This window comes from Mandrillus leucophaeus, unplaced genomic scaffold (assembly GCF_000951045.1).
Source record: "Mandrillus leucophaeus isolate KB7577 unplaced genomic scaffold, Mleu.le_1.0 Scaffold236, whole genome shotgun sequence".
NCBI lineage: Eukaryota > Metazoa > Chordata > Mammalia > Primates > Cercopithecidae > Mandrillus > Mandrillus leucophaeus.
In genome coordinates, this window is record NW_012102432.1 from 2,716,001 (window position 1) to 2,740,463 (window position 24,463).

At 39.9% G+C, this 24,463-nt stretch overlaps 1 protein-coding gene across 2 annotated transcripts in view; it reads left to right on the plus strand.

The window, feature by feature from the left end:
* The window catches only part of ASPH (aspartate beta-hydroxylase), a 186,865-nt gene that overhangs the window by 151,705 nt on the left and 10,697 nt on the right, over positions 1 to 24,463 (plus strand). For both annotated transcript variants that reach the window (XM_011982164.1, XM_011982163.1), the window contains 3 exons: positions 10,283 to 10,418; positions 18,189 to 18,280; positions 18,651 to 18,784. In XM_011982164.1, the coding sequence (XP_011837554.1) occupies positions 10,283 to 10,418; positions 18,189 to 18,280; positions 18,651 to 18,784 (362 nt within the window). The remainder of the gene's footprint in view (positions 1 to 10,282; positions 10,419 to 18,188; positions 18,281 to 18,650; positions 18,785 to 24,463) is intronic.

Genomic DNA, 24,463 nt, shown 5'->3' on the forward strand with positions numbered 1-24,463 from the left:
ACCTATTGACTGGGTGCGGTGGCTCACGCCTGTAATCACAGCACTTTGGGAGGCCAAGGCAGGCAGATCATGAGGTCAGGAGATTGAGACCATCCTGGCTAACATGGTGAAACCCTGTCTCTATTAAAAATAGAAAAAATTAGCCACGCATGGTGGCACGCACCTGTAATCCCAGCTACTCGGGAGGCTGAGGCAGGAAAATCGCTTGAACCTGGGAGGCAGAGGTTGCAGCGAACCAAGATCATGCCACTACACTGCAGCCTGGGCGACAGAGTGAGATTGTGTCTTTAAAAAAAAAAAAAAAAAAAAAAAGTCACCTGTTTTATTTTATCTGTATATTCAAACTTGAAAAACAAGGCGATCTAATCAAAATGCATTACGACCCTTTAAAGCTACCAGTTTCCTTAGAGGTGTTGTTAGAAGTATTTCAAAGAGAATTTGCTGCAATAGCATTACAGTTCAATGGTGTTTGATTTAATAACCTCATCTCAGCACCCAGGGGGATCCCCCCATCCTAGAATGTTGTTTCTAAGACAGATTACACTGCTACTCGTCTTACCACGTTTAGAGTATAGGCATATTTTGGCAAAAATTTAAGCAAGCCGATTTTATCTCTTAAAAATAAGATACATAATTCCTCAAATAATAACTAATGACAAACATATTCTTAAGCAATTAGATAAAATTTAGTATACATTATACTGATGTACCAATGTTATCAATTCATTCTAACTCCAATTTAATACACAGAGTTTGCCAAGAATAGCCCTTCACAGCATCCCTTTGCTCAACTTAGAGTCAGAAACTTTCAAGGAATGTATACAACTCTGGGACTTTTCTCAATTTCCAATATCTGTTTTCTCAATGCCTCTTTTTCTTAACAGCTAGTCATGAACAGTTACTTACCTAATCTTGCTTATGCTACACTGAACCCTAAGAGTTGTTGTTTTGTTCACATGTTAAAACAGCTCTTCCTGCTTTTCTTCATAACTGTTTTATTTTGCTCCCGTGAATTTACCTTTTCCCATGTTGATGTGAATATATTCTTGATCCCCTTCCATTTGCTGTTTGCTTTTGTAGCTAGAGCATTTTCAAACTTCAATCTACATAAGTGTTATGGGCTGAACTGTTGCTCCCCACAATTCCTACTCTGAAATTCTACTCCCCACGACCTCAGAATGTGATTGTATTAACAGACTGTGTTTGGGCCTTTAAAGAGATAGTGAAGTTAAAAAGAGGTCATTAGAGTGAACTCTAGTCCAATTTGATTGGTGTCCTTATAAGAAGAGGAACTTTGGAAACAAAGAGAGACACCCAGGATGCATGCCCACCAAGGAAACACCACATGAGGACAGTGAGAAGTTGGCCCTCTGTAAGCCCAGGAGAGAGGCCTTGAAAGAAACTAAACTTGCTCTACTTGATCTTGAACTTCTAGCCTCCAGCACTGTGAGAACAGAAATTTCTGTTGTTTAAACCACCCGGTGGTACTTTGTTATGGCTGCCCTTGCAAATTACGATTAGTGACTTTCCTTCGTGAATCCCCTTACTGTACTAACTGGTTCAGCAAAAACATTTCTCGGAATGGTCCTATTTTCCTACATAGAATAAAATATTTAAAGTTCAGACCAATTATGATTGATTAGAACAAAATTAAAATGGTTTAGGTCAAGCTTCAAGTATCACTTGTATCATCATCTGAGCATGTCATGGGATCGAGGATATACTAACCAAGTGATGCAAGGAAAGTGTATAGGCCAAGAGGCAAAAGAAATCAGGTCAACAAGAACTCAATATATGGATTAGCAGAGTTTGATTCAAAATGTAAAGTATACTGATAATATTTTTTCTACTTTCTACTGCTTATCTCTAGCATGTGGAATATCATTACTTTGAGTTTGATGATCTCTTAAAAATGTATTTGAAAGACTAGTAAAGGGTTTTGCCAGCCAATAGAATTTTCTTTCTAAGCATCACTAAATGATTGGATTACATATTACAAGATTTGACTAGTCTAGGAGAAAAGGAGGTAAACAATAAAAAACAGTCAACTATTAGAGATATATAGAAAATATGAGTAGACTGGGTGCGGTGGCTCATGCCTGTAATCTGTAATCCCAGCACTTTGGGAGGCCAAGGCGGGTGGATCACCTGAGGTTGGGAGTTCAAGACCAGCCTGATCAACATGGAGAAACGCTATATCTATTAAAAATACAAAATTATCTGGGCATGGTGGGGCGTGCCTGTAATCCCAGCTACTCGGGAGGCTGAGGCAGGAGAATTGCTTGAACCCAGGAGGCAGAGGTTGTGGTGAGCCGAGATCGAGCCATTGCACTCTAGCCTAGGCAACAAGAGCGAAAATCCGTCTCATAAATAAAATAAAATGAAATAAAAGAGTCAAGAAAGATTAAACAAACTGAGCACATGCATTTAATAGCGCCCCCCCCCACCTGAAACTTCACTTAAATGACAATACAAGAATAAAATAGTACAAATGGTATTTTTTAAAGGGAGACAATAGCAGGTGAACAGTGTCAGCATGTAATTTTGATAGTGGAAAACAGAAGTAGATGATTTGGCGGATCCAAGACAGCAGAAACTATAGTAATCACAGAGAAGCTTCCAAAGAAGAAATTCAAGGCAACTGGTACTACAGCAACTGAAGAAACTGCCTGGCCTCAAAGAATAGACTTATCTACGCTGACATTTTAGGGTCCCCAATTAAAAAACAAACTGGCTTAACAATGCACCCAACATGGAGGCCTGTCAGACACAGGCCCTGCCCTTTCACAAGATGTCCAGTTGTTGTCTCAATTTTGTAGGACTGACAGCCAAGGATCACCAAACATTAAGGAGATTTTTAACATTAAAGATGAACAAAACAAAAAGAATGATGTAGCTTGGGGGAAATCGAGAAAATATAGGGAACAAAAGGAAAACAAATAATCCCTCTAATATACTCAGAGCAATAAGACAAGATGTGTATCTGTAAAACAAGTATGGGATACTATAAAAAGGAACAACTGAGAAAGGGCTCTCAGAAATTAAAAAGTGTGATTTGCAGAAATAAGAATTTAAAGCAGTATTAGAAGCTAAGTTAAGGAAATCTCCCAGAAGGAAAAACAAAAAGGAAAAGATGGAAGATAGAAAACATAGGATGATTCGAGGCTCAATTTAACATAGCTAACATTCAGATAAAAAGAGTTCCAGGGAGAATAGGCAAAAAAAAAAAAAAAGAGAGAGAGAGAAGAAATGAATAATATTATTAGAAGATAGTTCAGAATAGAAAAAATATGAGTTTCCAGGTTGAAGGGTGCCTCTAAGTACCCTGCCTTTACATTAAGGCATATTGCCATGAAATTTCAAGAAACAGGAAAGAAACAGAAGATCTTAAATCCTCATCATCATCATAGCTTGCACTATACATATAGTGCAAGCACTTTTCACTCATTTAATTCTCTCAGGGACTCTTGGGAAAAGCTTTATAAACTAAGGCACAGAGATAAGTAATTTGCCCCAAATCACACAGCAAATAAGTGGCAGAGTCAGATCTCCAAACATGCAGTCTGGCTCCAAATTTTATACCCTAAACACTTTACTATCCTGACTCTTATAAAGCTAGAGAAGGAAGGATAGGAAGGGGGAGAATCTAAAAGGCATCAGGTTTCCCAAGAGCAACACTAAAAGTTATCATGTAATGGACGAATCCTTTCAAAATTATAAAAAGACATTCATCTTGGCAATAATTTTGTGGATATGGCATGGAAAACACAGGCAACAAAAGCAAAAATAAACAAGTGAGACTACAGCAAACTAAAAGGCTTCTGCACAACAAAAGAAACAACAAAATGAAAAGCAATCTATGGAACAGGAGAAAGTATTTGCAAACCATATATCTGATAAGGGGTTAATAACCAAATATGTAAGGAACTAATGCAACTCAATAGCAAAAAACTGAATAACCCAATTTAAAAATTGGCAAAGGACCTAAGTAGACATTTTTTCAAAGACCTACAAATGGCCAACAGGTACATGAAAATGTGCTCAACATCACTATTCATAAGAGAAATGCAAATCAAAAGGACAATGAGATATCACCTCATACCTGTTAGGATGGCTATTATGAAAAAAATGAGGTAACAAGTGTTGATGAGGATGCAGAGAAAAGGGAACACATGTACACTGTTGGTGGAAATGTAAATTGGTGCGGCCATGATGGAAAACCATGTGGAGGTTCCTCAAAAAATTAAAAATAGAATTACTATACAATTCAGCAGTCCTACTTCTAATTATATATCTAATGGAAATGAAATCAGTAACTCAAAAAGGTATCTGTACCCCAGTGTTTATTACAGCATTATTTACTATAGCCAAGATATGGGAACAACCTAAATGTCTATCAACAGGTGAATGAAGAAAAACCGTAGTATATAAACACAATGGGATATCACTCCGCCTTTAAAAAGAAGGATATCCTGCCACGTGCAACAACATGAATGAGTCTGGAGGACATTATGCTAAGTGAAGTAAACCAGATATAGAAAGACAAATACTGTATGATATCACTTATATGTGGCATCTAAAAAAGTCAAACTCATAGAAGCAGAGAGTAGAGCAGTGGTTGCCTGGGGGTGGGGAGTGGGGAGTGGGAGAAATGGGGACATGTTGGTCAAAGAGTACAAACTTTCAGTTATAAGATGAACAAGTTCTGGGGCTCTAATGTACAGCATGGGTGGTGCTGAATGTGTTGATCTGATATTACGCAATGTATATCAACTCATTGATATACTTTGCCCTTTGCCTTATTTGCTTTGAATATATTCAATCTCTGTCAACTATATATTTTTAAAGTAAAATAGTATCACACTAGATAACAAGAAAAAAAAGGATAAAACAGCATTATTTACTAACTAAATAAATTTACGACCTAAATACCTAACCATACATACTCAAACCTTCAATCAGGTATAAGAGCTTGAGACACTTTCAGAATTCAATTTTACCTGTGGTGTGTCCTTCCTCAGGAACAACTAGAATCCAGTAATTAGGAAGCCCAGTACCAGGCAGAAGCCAAGGGGAGTTCCATGGCCATGATTGTCTAGCAAATTCAGACAGCAGCTGATCCAGATCAGAGCAAGGCAAATGGCTGTGGGAGGGTTATCTTCAGAAAAAGAGAAAAAGCAAGAAAGTAATCAATTTATAATGTTTTTGGCAAAAGGTAGAATAAAAGCATCAGGGGATTTGATAGCACTCTTTCAGAGTTAGTGAAAAAATAGTATGAAGTGCATTACAAAATAAAGCCAATGAAAAGGGGGCAGGAAAAAAATGCTGCATGTGACATGAAGTGTAATCATTATAACTCTAGTCAAGTGTGAGTGATACCTGATTGTCATAATATTATAAAACCTGAATGTGAATTTGCACTGATATGAAAGATTTGTGAAATTAACTGTATTACAAGGATAGAGAATGAAGACATTAAATTGTTTAATTGTTAACCTTCCATAATAGATGAGTGATAATGCCTCAAATTAATAAATCAAGAATAGCAATATAACATGCTATTTAGATATAAGCAGGTTAATAGCAGAATAAATATTTTAAATAATTAGCTGGGAGTTAGACTGAGGATTGGGGAAGAATTGGGAAAGAGACTGCAATTCTCATTATAAGACCTGTAATACTATTTGACTTTAAAAAATGTGTATTTTTTAATTGAACAAAAACATTAGTAAGAAAAATAAATAAAAATAAGTTAGGCTTTAGTTCGCTTCTCAAGAGAAAGACTTTCTGCAGGAAGTCAATTTTAAGAGAAGATTTCACAAATAGGACTTAATTTAATTTGATGTTACAGAGAAAAGTACAGCATCCAGGTGGTATGAGCAGGCTGTCTGGGGAGAGGAGGAAACTGGTCTTAACTGGATGCAGGTCTGGGATTCAGGATAGCTGGGGCATGATGTGGGATTCATGAGGTCAGAATAGGGAAGTCCATTTATAGATGCCTAGAGTGAAAAATATAGCTAAGGTGTAACTTGTGAGGCACATGCTGAGATGGCTATGTGAAGCCATGTGCCACCGTAGAAAGAATCAAACCTCTGCTTTCTAGTCTCTTTTGCCACAAGAAAAAATGGGGAATTAGAAGCTGTTGTCTTTTGGGCAACCAACTCAAATACCAATGCGATTAGTTTCTCTTTCAGTTTTCTGAAATAGATGGGTTTAGAGTCAAGGGAGTAATATTTCAGAAGAGGCCTTTAAAAATGTAGCCATTGGTTTTCAAGTTTCAAGTTTTCTGTTGGAATTTCCTAAAAACTGAATTCTTTGCCATTGAAGACAACTGGGTGGTATTACTGTAGAGAAAATTCATATTCTCTCTCCCTCCCCCTCTCTCCTACACACACATACACTGATATAGTCTGAATGTTTGTGTCTCCCCCAAATGCATCTATTGAAATTTAACCCCAAGGTGACAGTATTAAGAGGTGGGGCTTTTGGTGACTCTTATGCCTTAAGGGCAAAGCCTTCATGAATGAGATGAGTGCCCTTATCAAAGAGTCCCCAGAGAGTCTGGTTGTCCCATCTACCATTTGTGGAGGCAGCTAGAAGGTACCATCTATGAACCAGAAAGTGGCCCTCACCAGAATTGAATCTGCCAGCATCTTGAGTTTGGACTTACACTCCAGAACTGTGGGAAATAAATTTCTATTATTTATAAGCTACCCAGTTTATGGTATTTTGCTTTTGTCCTGAACAGACATACACACGCGCCGAGTGTAATTAGGTTTGATCTTCAATTTTCTCTAACCATGTGAATATTATATTATGTGATTCCTTGGTTGTGCTTAAAAACAACATTCTTAGATCCCATCCCAGATTTGTCTCCAGTGCCTGTAAAAGTCCCTGTTATGTCTTTCTAAACACCTTCAAGCGGATGTCATCAAGTTCAACTGGTGGGATCTTTTGGTTCCCTTGGTTTTCCTCACTTATCAAAGATGTTGAAGTGTCTTGGAGGCATTGCCCTCTGCATGTCGCTCACCGAGGAGCATGTTGCTCTCTAAGCACCTTGCAAGTGCTCCCTACCAGCACCCACAGTCACAGGTACCCAGTAAATCTCTGAGACCAGGAGGCTGGGGTACCTCGCAATTGCTCTTATGCTCGAGGGGAGCAGGGCCCCTTGAGTCCGCTGCAGCCTGAAATCCCTATGCCTAAATGTGACCTTCTCTAATAATTGAGGAGGAGATAGTACAGAGGGGTTTTGGCAGCACCAGTTCTGACCACCAGACTGTGGGATTTAGGCTCATTAACCACACAAGGAATCATTTCATCTTCCCTCAACTGAGGAAGTTTCAGCTTGATTAACAGTATGATTCCTTTCCAATGTAAAATTCTGTAAGAAAGTATTGAACTCAAAAGAGAAAATAAGTGACTGTTTTATAATAAAAATGGACTAGATAGTACTGAGTTAGTAGTACTAGTTAGGACTGAGCATGTCTGGTGGCATATTAGGGCATGTGTTCAGAGAGACCCTTCTGCACCCGTTTACCCCTTTTGAGCCCGAGTCTGTCATCCAGCACATGTGCGCCACATATAACAAGGAAAAGCCAAAACATTTTTGAAAAAATTATACTATTCACAAAAAGTACCTTGGCAACACTTCCCAGGGGAGACTGGGGGTGAAGGGGCAGGAAGGGCAACGTTTTATATATAAAAGATAGTCTATTCTTAAGTAAAAAATGTTAAATTATATTGAGTGATGCAATCACTTTAACATTTTTCCCTAGGGCTTTGTGCCCTATTTTAGTAACAAAAGATCAGCTGTTTCCAACCATGTCCCTCAATCAGCTTTCTAAAGAAATAAAAGAATCTTCTAAAATACCAGAAGGGAATAAAAGAATAGGTTGTCCTTATAAGGCACCAATAACCTCATTTGAAAAGTAATTTTATGTGTTAGAGAAGCAATTCTCCCCTTGTCTGTGTGACAATTTAACAAGAATCTAACAGATTTATCTAGCAACTTGAACAAGTGACAATATCCAGAGTGAGTGTTGGCAATTGAGGTGCATTTGGGAAGATGTGAACATACAGCAAAATCCTAGGGTGCATTTTTTTTCTTTTCCATGGTCTTGGGGGTTTTTTACAAAATGGTTGTATGCTTTCAATCTGTGGACCTGACAAAGTAAGGGCTTTTGAATGTCTCTTTATTGAAATGCGATCTTTGCCCTGTTCTTCAAGACCTGCCTATTTGGGATGGAGTAATATGGAACCTAGTTGGTGGACAGAGCCCTAAACATGGATAATGACCAGGACACGCCAAGCTGGGCAATGGTAGTAGCAGGTGTAGATGTGGTCAAACTATGTCCCCAGTTGGCAAACAAGATGAACTCCTTTTGGCTCAAAAGTTAAAAACAGAACCAAGAGGCCATGTCAGGGTGAGGAAGCATTCCTGCTCTCTGTGTCCTTGGACAGTTTTGCAGAAGCTGTTTTTCTGCAACTAAGTCAACAGTTTTTGGAAACAACTACAACTGGAAATTCCTCCATCTGACCACCAACAAGACCACCTACACCAACCAGCCAACCAACCACCTAGAACCAGCCAATTAACCACCAGAGACTGGTGATCTGGGGCTTAAAGGCCATCCAGCCAATATTCTTCCTTGCTCCCAACACGCCTCACCTGCCCTGCCCTGCAGTTTTGGCTTTTGACACCTCCCTCTCCCCTACCCTTCCTGGGAGTGCACTTTCCAAAGCTGCATCTTCGCAATCTGCAGAGTGCTTTTGAAAAATAAAGTTCTCCTTTGGCCTCCACAAATCTCATTGGTCTTTCGTTAACAATATTAACACAAATTAATGCATACATGTCATAAAATTATAAAATCAACCAAAATTTCTTTCTTGCCCTAGAATATTTTAATAACTAATGTTTTCACATGATATAAAAAGTATTCCCTTGTTTGGCTGGGGCTGGCACCATGTTTCCACACAAATCTCTGTCTGTATCACAGCCCTCTGGCTCTGCAGCCATCCTGATTCCACATTGCCTTCTTATGTGGAATCATGAGTTTATAAAGCAGGGCTTGGTAAAAAGACACTCTACACATTATCTTGTGCTTTGTTCTAACCAATAATTGATCATTTTGCCTGACTAATTCAAAAGATAGAGAACCGTGATTTACAAAGAAACTCCGTCAATCTTCAGAGTATGCTACTTGTTTGCATTTTTGCATCAAAATCTGTTTTTTGGTTTGTAACTTATTAGTTCTAGTCCCATGCTCTTGAGTCACTGAAAATAGATCTGCCCCTGGTTCTTGTTGAAATCAGCTAACATGTTCCTCCGTGCCTATGAATCCATATACTCAGCTATTTCATCCACCTCTCATAGAACATAGAAATGATTGAAATTATCAACATTTCAAAATTCTGGTGTATCTGTACAGCTTTGTCTCTTTCCTAAAGTAGGAAAGCTGTTTTTATGCTTGTCTCCTGATGGAAATCCATCTTAGTTTACTGCTCAGATCCTCACCTTTTCCTTCTCCCCTATTCATCCTACCATCCCCCACCTCCCACTCCTAATCAACACCCAGTGTGATAGTGCAGATTGCCCAGAGGATCTTCCACAGGATCTACCGTCACCTGCCCCGTCACTCCTAGTCTCTACTGGTCCTAAGCTCCCTTTCTGGCAGGGGCTAAGGCTCCCTCATAAATGAGAAGTCAAGGAAATATTTTTGTTTGGCTGAATTCTAAACACTAGTGCATTTATTTGTTTTGGTTTGCTGTTAATTTTATATATCAAATCCTCCAGTGGATACTTTTCTGATACCATTGAATGTGGAACTAATATTGACCATCTTTAATGGCATCTTTGTAAGGAACTCTGTTGAAAGGTGAAATTAAGTCTGTAATTTGTGTTCCAGTTTCGAGGCTGGAGTGTCACATGGAACTTATTACCATGTACTGATGTAATCTGATCAAAAAGATCAGCACTCTTCTTAGGTTGTGGTTTCAAAAAAAGTCTTTAGGCAAAACTTAAATTGTGGAGAGGGTTATTCTCTGGAGTTTCTAGGAGTTATTGAAATTGTTATGTTGCAAAAACATTTGGTTTGGAAAAATCATGAGATTCGGTTTTTTTAGACCTATGACAAGAAGTCCCAGAGGAAAATGAAATATAAGCAATCTGGATAAGGCAAAACATTAATTCCTTTCTGAAACAAACCTCAAAAAAGCAAGAATCATTATGAGGTGCTCCACCAGGCCCATTTTCAGTCTAGTAAAGACAGAATCTTCCCTCTAGTCTTTAGAAAGAAACTGGAAGTTAATCCGAGATGAAGGCCTTGCAGTGATGGATAAAGCCAAAGGTCTCTTCCTGCCTGAGGACGAAAACCTGAGGGAAAAAGGGGACTGGAGCCAGTTCACGCTGTGGCAGCAAGGTGAGCTTCTGACTTCTAGGTGGTTCTCTGCAGCCCGAACTTGATGGGAAGTGGGTACTGACAAGAGTCTTCTGTTGATGCTTCGCAGAACTGGAATTCCTGGGCTTAAACGAGGGGCCCAAAAAAAACCTAGATTTTTGAAATCTGTTCATTGTTTTTGAAAACTACATCTGAGCCCTTATTTGTATGTGTGAAGGTATATTTCTGTGTGTGTATATCCACATGTGTATTTGGATACATATTTGTAAATAGTGTTCTGATTTTTCTGGTCTTTCCTGTTGAATGATGTGTTACTGACTATAACCCTACTGTGTAGGCATAACTGAACAGTCTAGCAGGTGTTATCAGTGTATTAGAAAGTTATGTCTCTGAGCATCATTTGCTCCTGTAAAATGGAGGTGACTTTGCATGGCAAAATGATATCAACACGGATGATGGTAAAAGTGGTAACACAAGAGCTGGTAAAAATGGTAACACACCAGAGTGACAAGACAATGATAACTGCTGTCTCAGCTCTTCAGGAATAGGCCATGGTTCATATCGAAATTCATATTTTTTTAGCTTAACCCAGGTACAGGCACACATATGGGGCTCCAGCGTGTGTGTGTGTGTGTGTGTGTGTGTTTTCAATAAATTGATATATTTATCTATCTTTAAAATGAGGAGCATTAAATTTTATCTTTAAGACTCTCCAATTTTCTCCTTGAAAAGTGGAGTTAGCCTGGGTTAACAATAACTATACAAAAGTAAATTTATTTTGAAGACTAAACAGCACGTGCTGCATATCTTCAGCTACAGAAAACAAATTCAGATTATAATATGCATCTAATTTACACTAAAAAACAAATAAGGACAGTCAGAGTGGTTTCTATGTAAGAATAAGAGGAACTACTTTAGTAATATTTTCAAGGATACTTCCATCAATAGAGAGATAACCATGAAAAAAGTGACTATCCACTTTTTGCCAACAAGATTTTTTTAAATGGAGCTGTACAATCCATATGTGGGCAATATGCTAATTTGCCGCTGACATGTCACTAAGATGAGTCCATTCTATTGGCACTTATGTGTTCACCTGATACTTTGATTCCATTAACATCCTTATGCATCATAGAACCTACGGGCCTTCTAGAGCAATGCTTCAAAATAGTGGACATCCTAGCACTAATTTCTAGAAACCATAGTTTCTGCCAAAAGAAAAAGTATTTGATAAAATTAATATGCAAAATATTATAAGACATAAAAAGTATTAAGCAAGAAAGAAAATAACTTACAGAGTCAATAATTTTGTTGGAGGTAATATTTTGTCTTCTAAATTTTCACATAGGTGGAATATACCTGATTTTCCATGAACTACTTTATTTCTTAGAATGTATTTTACTTTCTTAGTATCTTTGTTAAATTCTTATTCTCATTGAATGGAATTTACATGTTCTTTCTTTCTCTTTCTTACATGTGATAGAATTGTAATTCGTGAATTTATATTTTCTCTTCCTTCTCCTGTTCTTTTTTGTTTTGTTTTATTTTTCTTTTAAATATTTTGATTGGAATTCCTTAGTAAATTTATTTTCATTCTTTCTTATTAATAAAAGCATTTAAGGCTATGCACTGACCTATAGTTACAGCTTTGAATGTATTCCCTACAGTGTAATATATGGTATTTTTACCTGTGTTATTTTCAAAAAAGACTGCATTTCTGCCCTGGTTTCCATGTTGACTTTAAATGATCTATATGTATATGTGCCTGTGTGTGATTGAACATATGTTTTCCAATCTGTTGTAGTTGCTTCAACATTGATTGATTGATTGACAGGATCTTGCTCTCTTGCCTAGGTTGGCATGCAATGGTGCAATCCTAGCTCACTACAGCTTCCAACTCCTGGGCTCAAGCAATTCTCCTCCCAAGTAGCTAGGACTACATGTGTGCATCTACATACCCAGCTAATTTTTAAATGTTTTTATAGAGATGGGGTCTCACTATATTGCCCAGGCTGGTCTTGAATTCCTGGCTTCAAGTGACCCTCTTACCTTGGCCTCCTAAAATGCTGAGATTACAGATATAAGCCACTGTACTCAGCCTGCTTCAAATTTTAAAACTGAGTTTCTAGTTTTATTTTATTGTCATAAAGGGATAAAATTCACACAGTTTCCCTTTTAGGAAGATTTTTTAAAGTTCTTTATGGTCTTTGGTTTGTGATTCCATGGTTCTAATGGGGGAATCCAGTAACTATTTTCTAGAAACAAATTCATAGTATAAAGAATAAGTTTGGGGCTCGGTGTGGTGGCTCATGCCTGTAATCCCAGCACCCTGGGAGGCCAAGGCAGGCAGATCATTTGAGGTCAGGAGTTGAAGCCCAACTTGGCCCACACGTTGAAACTCCGTCTCTACCAAAAAGACAAAAAATTAGCTGGGTATGGTGGCACGTTCCTGTAATTCCAGCTACTCGGGAGGCTGAGGTAGGAGAATCGCTTGAACCCAGGAAGCAGAGATTGCAGTGAGCCGAGATCATGCCACTGCACTCCAGCCCGGGCAACAGAATGAGACTGTGTCCAAAAAAAAAAAAAAAAAAGAGGAAAGCAAATATAAGTTTTATGGCAAGTACTATTGTAGCTTACGCAGAAGCAGGATGGCATCCATCTCAGGTGCTGTGGTTCAGAAATAGAGAAGCAGAATCCTGGAGTGGAAGGGACAGGGGTGGACATGGTAGGGAGGGAGGTGAAAGACCAGTTTGTTTAGCCACATTGAGAGCTCAGATTCAGAGAAAAAGGTGATGAATATCGGGCTCAGTAAAGACTTAGCTGTTGTCTAGTTAGCAAACCATGCTGCTGGGTAGTCGAATGCCTAAGGCTGAGGCTGGAAGTTTTGTGAAGTAAAATTGTGGTATGTCTCTACTATGGACTGAACTGTGTTCCCCCAAAATTCATATGTTGAAGCCCTAACCCCCAATGTGACTGTATTTGGTGATAGGGCCTTTAAGGAGATAGTTAAGATTAAATGAGGTCATAAGGATGAGGCCCTGACCCAATATAACTGATGCCCTAATAAGAAGAGGAAGAGACACTAGATGTGTTAGTCTGTTCTCACACTGCTATGAAGATACACTAGGTAATTTATACGAAAAACAGGTTTAATTGACACACAGTTCCACATGACTGGGGAGGTCTCAGGAAACTTTCAATCATGGTGGAAGGCACCTCTTCACAGGGCAGCAGGAGAGAGAATGAGTACCAAGCAAAGGCGGAAGCCCCTTATAAAACCATCAGCTCTCATGAGAACTAACTCACTATCATGAGAACAGGATGGGGGAAACCACCGCCATGATTCAGTTATCTCCACCGGGTCCCTCCCATGACACATGGGGATTATGGGGACTATAATTCAAGTTGGGATTTGGGTGGGGATGCAGCCAAATCATATCACTAGGGATGAGAAAAGGACGTATGAGGGCATAACAAGAAGGTGGGCACCTAAGAGCCAAGAAGAGAGGCCTCAGGAGAAACCAAGCCTGCCCACACCTTAATTTTGGACTTTCAGCCTCCAGAACTATGAGAAAATATACTTCTGTTGTTTAAGCCACTCAGTCTGTGGTATTTGCTTGCGGCAGCCCTAGTGAACTGATAACAGTCTCCAAGTAGTTTCATTAGGACTGAACTATATTCCTTTATGAGGACTGGCTTTTTAGAGTTGAAGGGAAAAAAATGGAATCAGCAAATATAAATAATAATGTTGTTCCCCAAAAATATGTTTATAAATTGTTATGTGAATATTATGGAACATCTATTTTGCTCATATTTTAGTAAGTGCCACCAACAGTGATTAAAATATGCCACACATGTGCAGTCATTTTTTCTTCCAGAGCCCATGGGAAAGGTGCTAACTGACCCCAACAACCTTTCTGAATAAGCTGAGGCTGAACCTCTAAGTACTTCTCAACAGTGTTCTAGGTGACTGCTAGCAACTGATCAGAGTTGTCATGCAAGGTGGAACCTGTTGTTGCCCCAGAAGTAGAGCCTTGATATTTATAAAAGATACAACCCAGGATACCAGCTCCATGAATAGCCCTCACAAAGTATATTCATGTGTAAGAAGTGATAGGTTTAAATGACTCTTTCAGATTCACATTGGCTGTTAGATCTCTTTCTAGAGCTATTTTCCCAAAGAGCAAGGTTTATTACTTCTTGAGAGTTACTTTAACGTTGATGAGAAATAATTGAACAACAACAAAGCCGCAGTGAGTTGCAGATGCTGGGCATTCCTCTTCAGGCTAACTGGTTTGCTCCTGCACAGCTGCCTTCTAATTTACAACGCAACAAAATGAGAAATTATGCTTTAAAGCACAGGCTTTGGAAACCAGCAATCCTAGCTTAGAGTCCTGGATGCACCACTTGTTAGCTGTGTGATGTATGCATGCCCCTGAATCTCTGAGCTTCAAATCTCTCATCTGAAAAATGGCAAATAGTGCCTCAAGTATGGGGTTGTTACTAGCATCAGTGAGCACTAGATGAAAGACTTGGCACAGTTATCCAATATATGATAGTAATATTACATTTTTATGGCCTAACAATAGCACATGATGTATTAACATTAATGAAGAGGTGGTCTCTGGTCTGGTTAAGAGCATGAACACTGGGTCCAGTCTGGCTGAAATGAAATTCCTGCTCTGCTGTTTACTTTGTGACCCCTCTGTGGCTCAATTGCCTTTCTATCAAATACAACACCAATCGAGCCTCTCTTATGGCATGTTGTAGACGTCAAATGAGGCAGTCTCATCATCACCTGGCCTATGGTGAGCACCGAGGAACTGTTGTCGCATTCCTTGGACACTCACGATCAGGTGTGAATAGTTAAAATCACCAGTGATAGTGCATGAACGCCCAGAGTCTACTGCACAGAGAATCTGTGTTTACAGACCAGAAAGATAAATGTGTCTAAAGGACTAGAGGTGTTCTCTAATCCCATGAAAATCTCAGGGACACAACCCATTTGGTTACCCATTCATCACCTGTCATTCAGGTGAGGCACATCTATTCTCCAGGTAGCACATGCTCAGCACATGCAGTGCTTGTGAGAACTCCAGGCCACCTCTGGTTGCTCCTCAAGCCACCAGTTTCTCTTAACTGCTGCCTGGATGGCACAGAACTCAGAACTGGGAACTCCTGCCAAGCAGCCCCAGACCCTGCACACCAGAAGCCTTGGAAAGCCCAGGCTTAAAAATGCTTTATGATGACTCATAGATTTATGTAATATTCACCCAAACTGACATTTATTGTTCATTTGGGGAACTCCCTTAATAACTAAAAATAGCAATTAACATTTTATTCAATTAAGAGCCAAAAAGGTTACTTAGAAAAAGCTAAGTTGTTTTCGAAAACATTGAGCTCCATTTGATTGGGGCGAATACCTTTTAGTTGCATTTTTTGTAACTCTTATTTTATTCTCAGTATATGATTATCTTAGGACACAATTAACATTAATTAAATAAAATTAAACTCAGCTTTAGATGTAGCAGTCTCTTGTAGGAATCTTGAACAGGGAATTAAAATGTCTCTGACTTTTAAAAATACCTTTGTTTTACTCCCCTGTGAGAGCAGATGATACTGTGTACATTCTGAGCACATTTTCCCTAATAAGCAGGGGCTTTATAGAGTGTAAAGAAATTTGCATAGTTCAGGATGCTTAAATGATATGTCCCAGAATCTGTGCTCTTGACAGTCATGCATAGAATATGTCCTCTCTCAAAGACCCCTTCTTCATTTAAATCCTATTCTTTATCATCATATATAGGATGATCTGGATATTGAAAAAGACATTAAAATTCCAATAAAAATAGTGTTTTGGGAACTAATATAGAACTAATATAGAAATGAATTTCTAGGTTAGAAATATAATATAAACTATTTTCCTTCTTTAGGGGATGTATTAGTTTCCTGTGGCTGCTGTAACAAATTACCACAAAGCTTAATAGCTTAAAACACAGACACATTTGTTATCTTATAGTTCTAGAGGTCAGAAGTCTATGATGGATCACACTGGGCTAAAATACAAGTGTCACCAAGGCTGTATTCCCTCTGGAGTCTCGCTTCTAGAGGCTGCCCACATTCCCCGGCTTGTGACCCCCTTCCATCTTCAGAGCCAGCAGTGGCCAGTCAAGTCTTTCTCATGCTGTATCACTCTGACACTTACTCATCTGCCTCCTCCTCCCACATTTAAGGATGCTGTGATTACCTTGGGCCCATCCAGGTAATCTTAGATAATCTTATTTTAAGGTGAGCTGATAAGAAATCTCAGTGCCACTTACAGCCTTAATTCCCCCTTGCATGAAAGGTAACGTATTCACAGGTTATGGGGTGAGGGTATGGACATCTTTTGGGAGGTGACTGTTATTTTGCCTGTCACAGGGGAAAAAATAAGTACATTTGGCCTTTGAACAACATGAGTTTGAACTGCATGGGTCCACTATGTACGAATTTTTGTCAATATATTGGAAAATTTGTTGAGATTTGTGACAATTTGAAAAAAACTTGCAGATGAACCTTGTAGCCTGGAAATATTTTTAAAAATTAAGAAAAATTAGGTGTGTCATGAATGCATGAAATATATATAGGTACTAATCTATTTTATCATTTACTATATATATACACACACAAATCTATTATAAAGAAATAATATTTATCAACATATGCATGGAAGCACTTAGAGACCATACATAGCACCATTCACAGTCAAGAGAAATGTAAACAAACATAAAGATGCAGTGTTAAATCATAATTCCATTAAATTAACTGTAGTACAGATTATACTACTGTAACAATTCCATAGCTGCCTCCTGTTGCTATTCAGCAAGCTCAAGTGTTTTGAGTATCTGCTTAAAATAACATGTGATACTGTCGTCTCCATCTGAGCAGTTCCTATCTCCAGTAAATTGCGTATCATGGTAAAAAGTGGTCTCTTATGGTTCTTGTGTATTTTTCCTTGTGTTTAATGCAATGCTGCAAACCTCGAATAACACCATGGGACCTATACAAACAGCAGCTAGTGATGCTGGAAATGCTGCCAAGAAGCAGAGAAAAGTCATGACCCTACAAGAAAAAGTTGAATTACTTGATATGTACTATAGATTAAGGTCTGTACCTGTAGTTACAGGCCATTTCAGACATTCAATTCATCTTGTAAACAGATGATGTAAACTTATGGTATCGATAAAATACAGTACAGTACTGTAAAAGTATTTTCTCTTCCTTATTATTTTCTTAATACCATTTTCTTTTTTTCAGCTTACTTTATTGTAAGACTAGAGTATATAATACATATAACATACAAAATATGTTAATCAGCTATTTATGATATAGAGTAAGGCTTCCAGTCAACAGTAGGCTATTAGTTGTTAAGTTTTTAGGGAGTCAAAAGTTATACACAGATTTTCGGCTGCATAGAGGATCGAAGCCCCTAACCCCTGTGTTGCTCAAGGTCAACTGCCTTTAACCTGCGACTTGTCCGTTAGACATTCTTAGTCAAATAGTCCAACACCGAGTGGAGAATTTGGCTCCCTGCTCTGCCAGTCACTACCTATTGGAGCAAGACATGTCTTCTTTATTGATTAATTTTTATTATTTTCTAATAAGCCTTTTGCATTCCTACTTCATCTTCTCATGTTTACTCAATCTTCTCATTCCTGCAGTGAAGATGACATATAGCTCTCACTTCATCTAAATGGGATAAGTTTAAGCTTTACTATGATTTGTTTCCAACAGTTATGTTATTTATTCTAGGAAGAAGAAATGAAAATGCCTGCAAAGGAGCTCCTAAAACCTGTACCTTACTAGAAAAGTTCCCCGAGACAACAGGATGCAGAAGAGGACAGGTACCAAGAGTGTCATGCTGGGGAGAACACAATTAATTGTTAGGAATAAGGGCATGTTGACCTTTACAAAGAAATGGTTGTTTCCTTTGGCCCAGTGAATGCCTCTTTTTATGTGCCCTTTTTACTGAAACATAATTTTATGTAGTTGACGTCAGAATTAAGGGTGGAAAATGTTCAGTGTTTATCGCTTTGTGGAAAATGTGAGTGCTTATTTTTAGTTCCTTCACAAAGAAATAAGACTTGAATATAAATATTAAATCTTACAAAGGCGCTAATCCAAACTGACAGTAATTTTTTACTGTCACCTTAACTTAGCAGTTCCTCCACACTTTGATAAATGGCTGAATGGAGTGTCATGTTTTCTATGCAGATCAAATATTCCATCATGCACCCTGGGACTCATGTGTGGCCGCACACAGGGCCCACAAACTGCAGGCTCCGAATGCACCTGGGCTTGGTGATTCCCAAGGAAGGCTGCAAGATTCGATGTGCCAATGAGACCAAGTATGTGTCCTCTGTTATCCGTCATATCCATCACCTCTGAGGATGAGAGTTTGTTACAACAGAGCTGTGTTCCTTTGGATTACTTGTCTTCTTTTGTAGCTGAAGCAGACTGGAGCAAAGTGATATTAATCCAAACTCTTGAGTCTATACCCCTTCTTGGTGCTTTCTGTTAGCCTGGAGACATTGTCCAGCTCTAGGGCTGCCCTTTTCCATTATTTCTCAGCAGAGTACTTATCTAGTTGAGGAGCTGCCTTGTTTCTCTCTGTGGGTAGACAGATGTGCATTCAGAGTCAGCCAGCATGCATTGAGCCCTGCAGATGTTATGCATTGTGCTTCCTGCTTTGCAACCTGACTTATTCATGAATACAAGAAGTCTCCCTAACTGAAGAACTCACCCCATGATATTTATACATTTTGATCTAGAGGAGATGGTATGGTGCAATGGAAGCTGGCTGCCTTTTTCAAATCCCAGCTCTGCCACCTAACCTGTGCAACCTTGGCTAGTTACTTAATCCCTTCAAACATCAGCCTTCTTGCTTATAAAATTGGCAGTGATAACATCTACTTTGCAGGGTTGTTGTATGGATTAACTGGAATAATGTCTACAAGGTGCTCAGTCCATGTTCTGGTATCAGTAGGGACGTGATGAATGTTAGATCTCCTCTCCCTCCCTTGCCTCTTGCTTTCCTAATCATGACAGGTTTATTCATGATCTTTTGAACAAACCATACTTGCTCTGGCTTCTGTATCTGTGGTGCTGATAATCTCTGTCCTTAGAATGCCCATCTTTTCACCTATCCAAAATTAGTTTTATAAAAATACAACCTCTCAGAGTATATATCCTCAGTAATCCCATTCCCTATCTTCTAATGCTCTTTATTCATTAATATAATATTACCCTTATCTCTATAGCAAGCTGTATGTAAGCTCCTGGAGATCAGAAACCACGTTATTGTCATCTTACACATTTCTTATTGTCCTTAGTAGAGGTCTGAGTGGAGGATGAGTGCTCAGGGGTCTGCAGAATTGTTTATTTGGTTATTGGCAGATAAGTGCCCTGGGCAGCCCATGGTGCTATGGGAAATTCAGAGATGACTGAGAAGGGGCCATCCTCTGCTGGGTGTGTTGCTCAGGAAGATAATGCAAGATTGAAGGCCATAGGGGTCGTAAAAGAGGTACTACAATGGCCTCTCTACAGAAAAGCTAAAAATACTACAGATGGCTCCATGAGCAGGAGCCTCACCTGCTTGCAGGGACTCAACTTGCAGAGTGGCAGTTTTTGAAGACAAGAAGGATTCGAACATTGAAAGCTGAAGAGGGATATTCCGAAACAGTATCCATTAAAGGCACAGAGGCCAAAAATTATGGCCACATATGAAGAATATTGAATAATACATCAGCATCCAGCAGTGTATGGTACATAAAGAATAAGGTTGCAAAGTGAAAGAGTCTTTTTAGAAACTAAATCATAGGAGGCTTTGAATCCCAAACTAATGGGATCAGACCTTTATTAGGAAGTTACTGTGGAACCCTTGGGTGAATCCTGTGGGGACAGTGGGAAGAACAATTAGCAGGCTATCACAGCGGCCCACCCAAAAGATAAGCAGAGCTGGAATTGGGATGCTGGAAAGAAATGGAGACTAGAGAGCAGATGCAAGAGATATCAGGTGACTCTTGAATGTGTGGTACAGGAATGGGGCATCCGAGATGCTGCTGCAATTGCAGTCTTTGGACAGTGGAGGGTGGTGATGCTTGAGCAAATCTTGGGAATTTGGGAGGCATGAGGCAAGTTCAAGGAAAGGAAGAGGAATTCAGTGCTTGTGCATATTTTATTTAGTTGCTATTGGAACACACTTGTAGAACCTTCCAGGAGGTGGCTGGAAATAGAGACCTGGCACTAAGGGGAGAAGGTAAGTCTAGAGATAAAGATTTGAGAGTCACGCTTAGCAAGAACTTCTAGAGGAAGCTTGAGACAATCAAACGATGACAGAAATGAAAAGGTTCCATGAAAACATCTATATTTAAAAGACAGAAGGAGGAAGGAGAACCAAGAAGGAAATGGGGCAAGAAAGGCAGAATCAGGTAGACCAGGAGGAGGAATCAGGGATCACTGGACAGGTAGAAGTTTTTTCAGGCATGGAATGAATCTTGTCTTACGTTGGGAACCTGGTTTGGGTCTTCAGGGTCTCTCTGCCACAGTGAAAAGGAGCAGGGAAACATTGGGGGATGCCAGGAATTTAGAGAAGAGGTGGGAGAATGCTGGAGCAGGCACAGATTGACAAGGTAACTCCTTGGAGATCACATGAGAGCATGAGGCAGTGGAGATGGAGAAGAGCACCCAGCCACATGCCTCAGTGCTCCTTAGGCTTTTAGGGTTTATTTCTTCTTTCACCAGCTCACTCGCTCTCTCCCTCACCTCCTACCTCCTATGTTTTCTCTCTCCCTCCCTCCTTTTCTTCCTCCTCCCTCCCTTCTTTCCTTTCTGCCTGCCTGCCTGCCTGCCTCCCTCCTTCTCTCCCTCCCTGCCTCCCTGCCTCCCCGTGTTCCTGCCTTCCTGCCTTCCTCATTCTCTTCTGTATTCTGCTTGTAGATACTTGGAACAAAATCACTAGAGAAAAATCCACTTAGGGCCAGGCAAGGTGGTTCATGCCTATAATCCCAGAACTTTGGGAAGCCAAAGCAGGAGGATTGCTTGAGGCCAGGAGTTCAAGACCAGCCTGAGCAACACAGTAAGACCCCATTTCCACAGAAACAATTTTTTTTTTTTTGAGACGGAGTCTCGCTCTGTCGCCCAAGCTGGAGTACAATGGGGTGATCTCGGTTCACTGCAAGCTCTGCCTCCCAGGTCCACCCTATTCTCCTACCTCAGCCTCCTGAGTAGCTGGGACTACAGGTGCCCACCACCATGCCCGGCTAATTTGTTTGTATTTTTAGTAGAGACGGGGTTTCACCGTGTTAGCCAGGATGGTCTTGATCTCCTGACCTCGGGATCTGCCTGCCTGGGCCTCGCAAAGTTCTGGGATTACAGGCATGAGCCACCACGCCCAGTCACAAAAACAACTTTTTAAAAAAATATGCTAGCATGATGACATGCACCTGTACTCCCAGCTACTCAGGAAGCAGAGGCAGGTTAATCGCTTGAGCCCAGGAGTTCAAGGCTGCAGCGAGCTGTAATTACACCATAGCACTCCAGCCTGGGTGACAGAGCAAGACCCTGTCTTAAAAAAATAATAATAATAAATCTACTTAGGCATAGGCAGGGAGAGGAAGAGAGATGGAACTGAGCTTAGTCTTCAGTGGCCTGAGGCAGAAAGAGAAATCCAAGATTGGAAGAATGGATGTGGCAATCAAGAACAGGAGCAGGTGGATGGTGCCAGGAGGCTTAGCACAAAGTCACAGAGGGCTCAAGACGCATGTTGGGCATGGTGGCATGGGCCTATAGTCACAGCCACTACAGTGGCTGAGGCAGGAGGATCACTAGAGCCCAGGAGTTTGAGGCTGCAGTGAGCCATGATTGCACCACTTCACTCCAACAAACATAGTGAGACCCCATCTCTTTAAAAAAAAAATAAAAAACAAATGCAGGAGTGATGCTGAGAGACCTGCCCCAGGAGCACATTTGTAGGTGCATTCCCCACTCCCGGCTCCCAGCAAACACCTTGTGTCCATGTTTGATAAAGAAAACAACTGCCAACCCCTCCCCTGAAGCTTAAAACATAATTAGGTTTAACCATCTTCACCTAGCAGAGGCAGAAGAGGGTTAGAAGGACCACTGCAGCCCACTCAGAGGGGGGCCTTGAATGAGATCTTTAACTTGGCAGCCCCTCAGTTTCTGCTGAGGTAAAATACAACCTACTTTGTGTGACAGGAAGGAGCTGCTGATAATAATAATTTGCAGATGGTGTATTTTGCAAATCCACAGTGATTATTTAAAAGTGCTTGCAACTCACCTGCCTATTATTGGGCCAGGGAGACTACAATGCTTCCGTCCTTTCCTCCCTGAAGAGTTGCTGAGCACAGGGGCCCTTCTGCCTCATTGTGACTGCCGGTCAGCAGCCCTGCTCCACTTTCTTTCTATTATGCCAGCTTTATGTTGTGTTGCATTCTCATCCTTAATATTTCTTAACTCAAGGGTGGTTGAGTTGGGCTTAGCACTTCATTACAAAATAGTGCTTTTCGTAAGAGAAATGTGTCAATTAAAGTGCTATGCAATGCTTATAGTGAAAAGAGCTGGAAATCTGATAGTAGTTTATAAACTCTGAGGACAGAAAGACTCTAGTATGAAATCTGGAAGTTCTGTGCTATGATTGTAGAAGTTCTTTTTGCATGGAAAGAAAAACACACACACCAAGAAATAGGTTTCCTTGTGCTAGTCAAACGCAGCAATTTTTCAGAACGTCTCAACTTCTAAAAGAGGAGGTTACCTGTAGCGATTTGCACGTTATTGTTCTTAGGTATTAATAATCAGATTAAGATTTCCGCCAGTGTGTATACAGTTTAAATATTCCATCCCTGCAAAGCATAGCGTAGCTCTCTGAGGATGAACTGGTAGGTATGCAGCCCTTACCACTGTAAATGAAATGATCATTTCAAATTAGTAAATGCCTTCTGATTAGAAAACTGATACACGTCCCTCACACATAATTTATATAACACAGAGAAGCTCAATAAAAATGTATTGTTTTATCCCAATACAGAGTTATTGCCAGGTGCTTCTCAATGTCTATATATGTGTATTGATGATAATGATTAGAGTAATAATATATGTTGTTCTAAAATTGTATCTGTGTCAAACACAGTTCTAAGCACTGTACATACGTTAACTCATTCATGCTTATGGCAATCCTGTGAAATTAGGATTATTAAAATTCCTGTTTTACAGTGGAGGAGACTGAAGTATAAAGTTAAGTAACTTGCCTGAGGTTGACATTTATATATGTTTCCTAAGGCTGCCAGAACAAATTATCACAAACTGAATGACTTACAACAGAAATGTATTCTTTCGTGGTTCTGGAGGCCAAAGTATAAAACTAGGGTGTTGGCAGGGTTGTTCTTTCTGGAGGCTCTCAGGGAGAATCTGTTCCCCTGTCCTAGCGTCTGGCTGCTGGCAGCCCTTGGGGTTCTTTGGTTTATAGACGCATCACTTCAGTCCCTGCCTCTGTGTTCACATTGCTTTCTCCCCGAGTCTTCTCCTCTTTTCTTTTATAAGAACATTTATCATTGGATTTAGGGCCTACCCTAATCCAGGTTGATCTCATCTCAAAATCCGTAACTTAATTCAATCTGCAAAGATCTTTTTTCCAAATCAGGTGATAGTCACAGATTCCAGATGAATCTATCTTTTTTAGCGGGGAAGGAGGGTGGGGCGGCTTATGGGGACATTCAACTCACTACAATTTTAGTTGTGGGTTCAGTTCCAGGCATTCTGGCTTGAAAGTTTGTGTTCTAGACATGATCACATAGCCTTGCTTGGGCTTTTTGAATTTTGTTGTAGTTTATACGATTAGGATTATGCTGTACTTATAAGGTGATCACTTCAAATGCTGCTTTTTGTTTCCAGACAAGTAGAGAAAGCAGCTGGGAGTTTCCCCTTCTGGGCCTTCTGTTCATGTCACCTCAGGGGGACCATGCTTTGTGGTCTGTAAAATAAGCTCATTAGAGCCAGATGTGGTGCCTCAC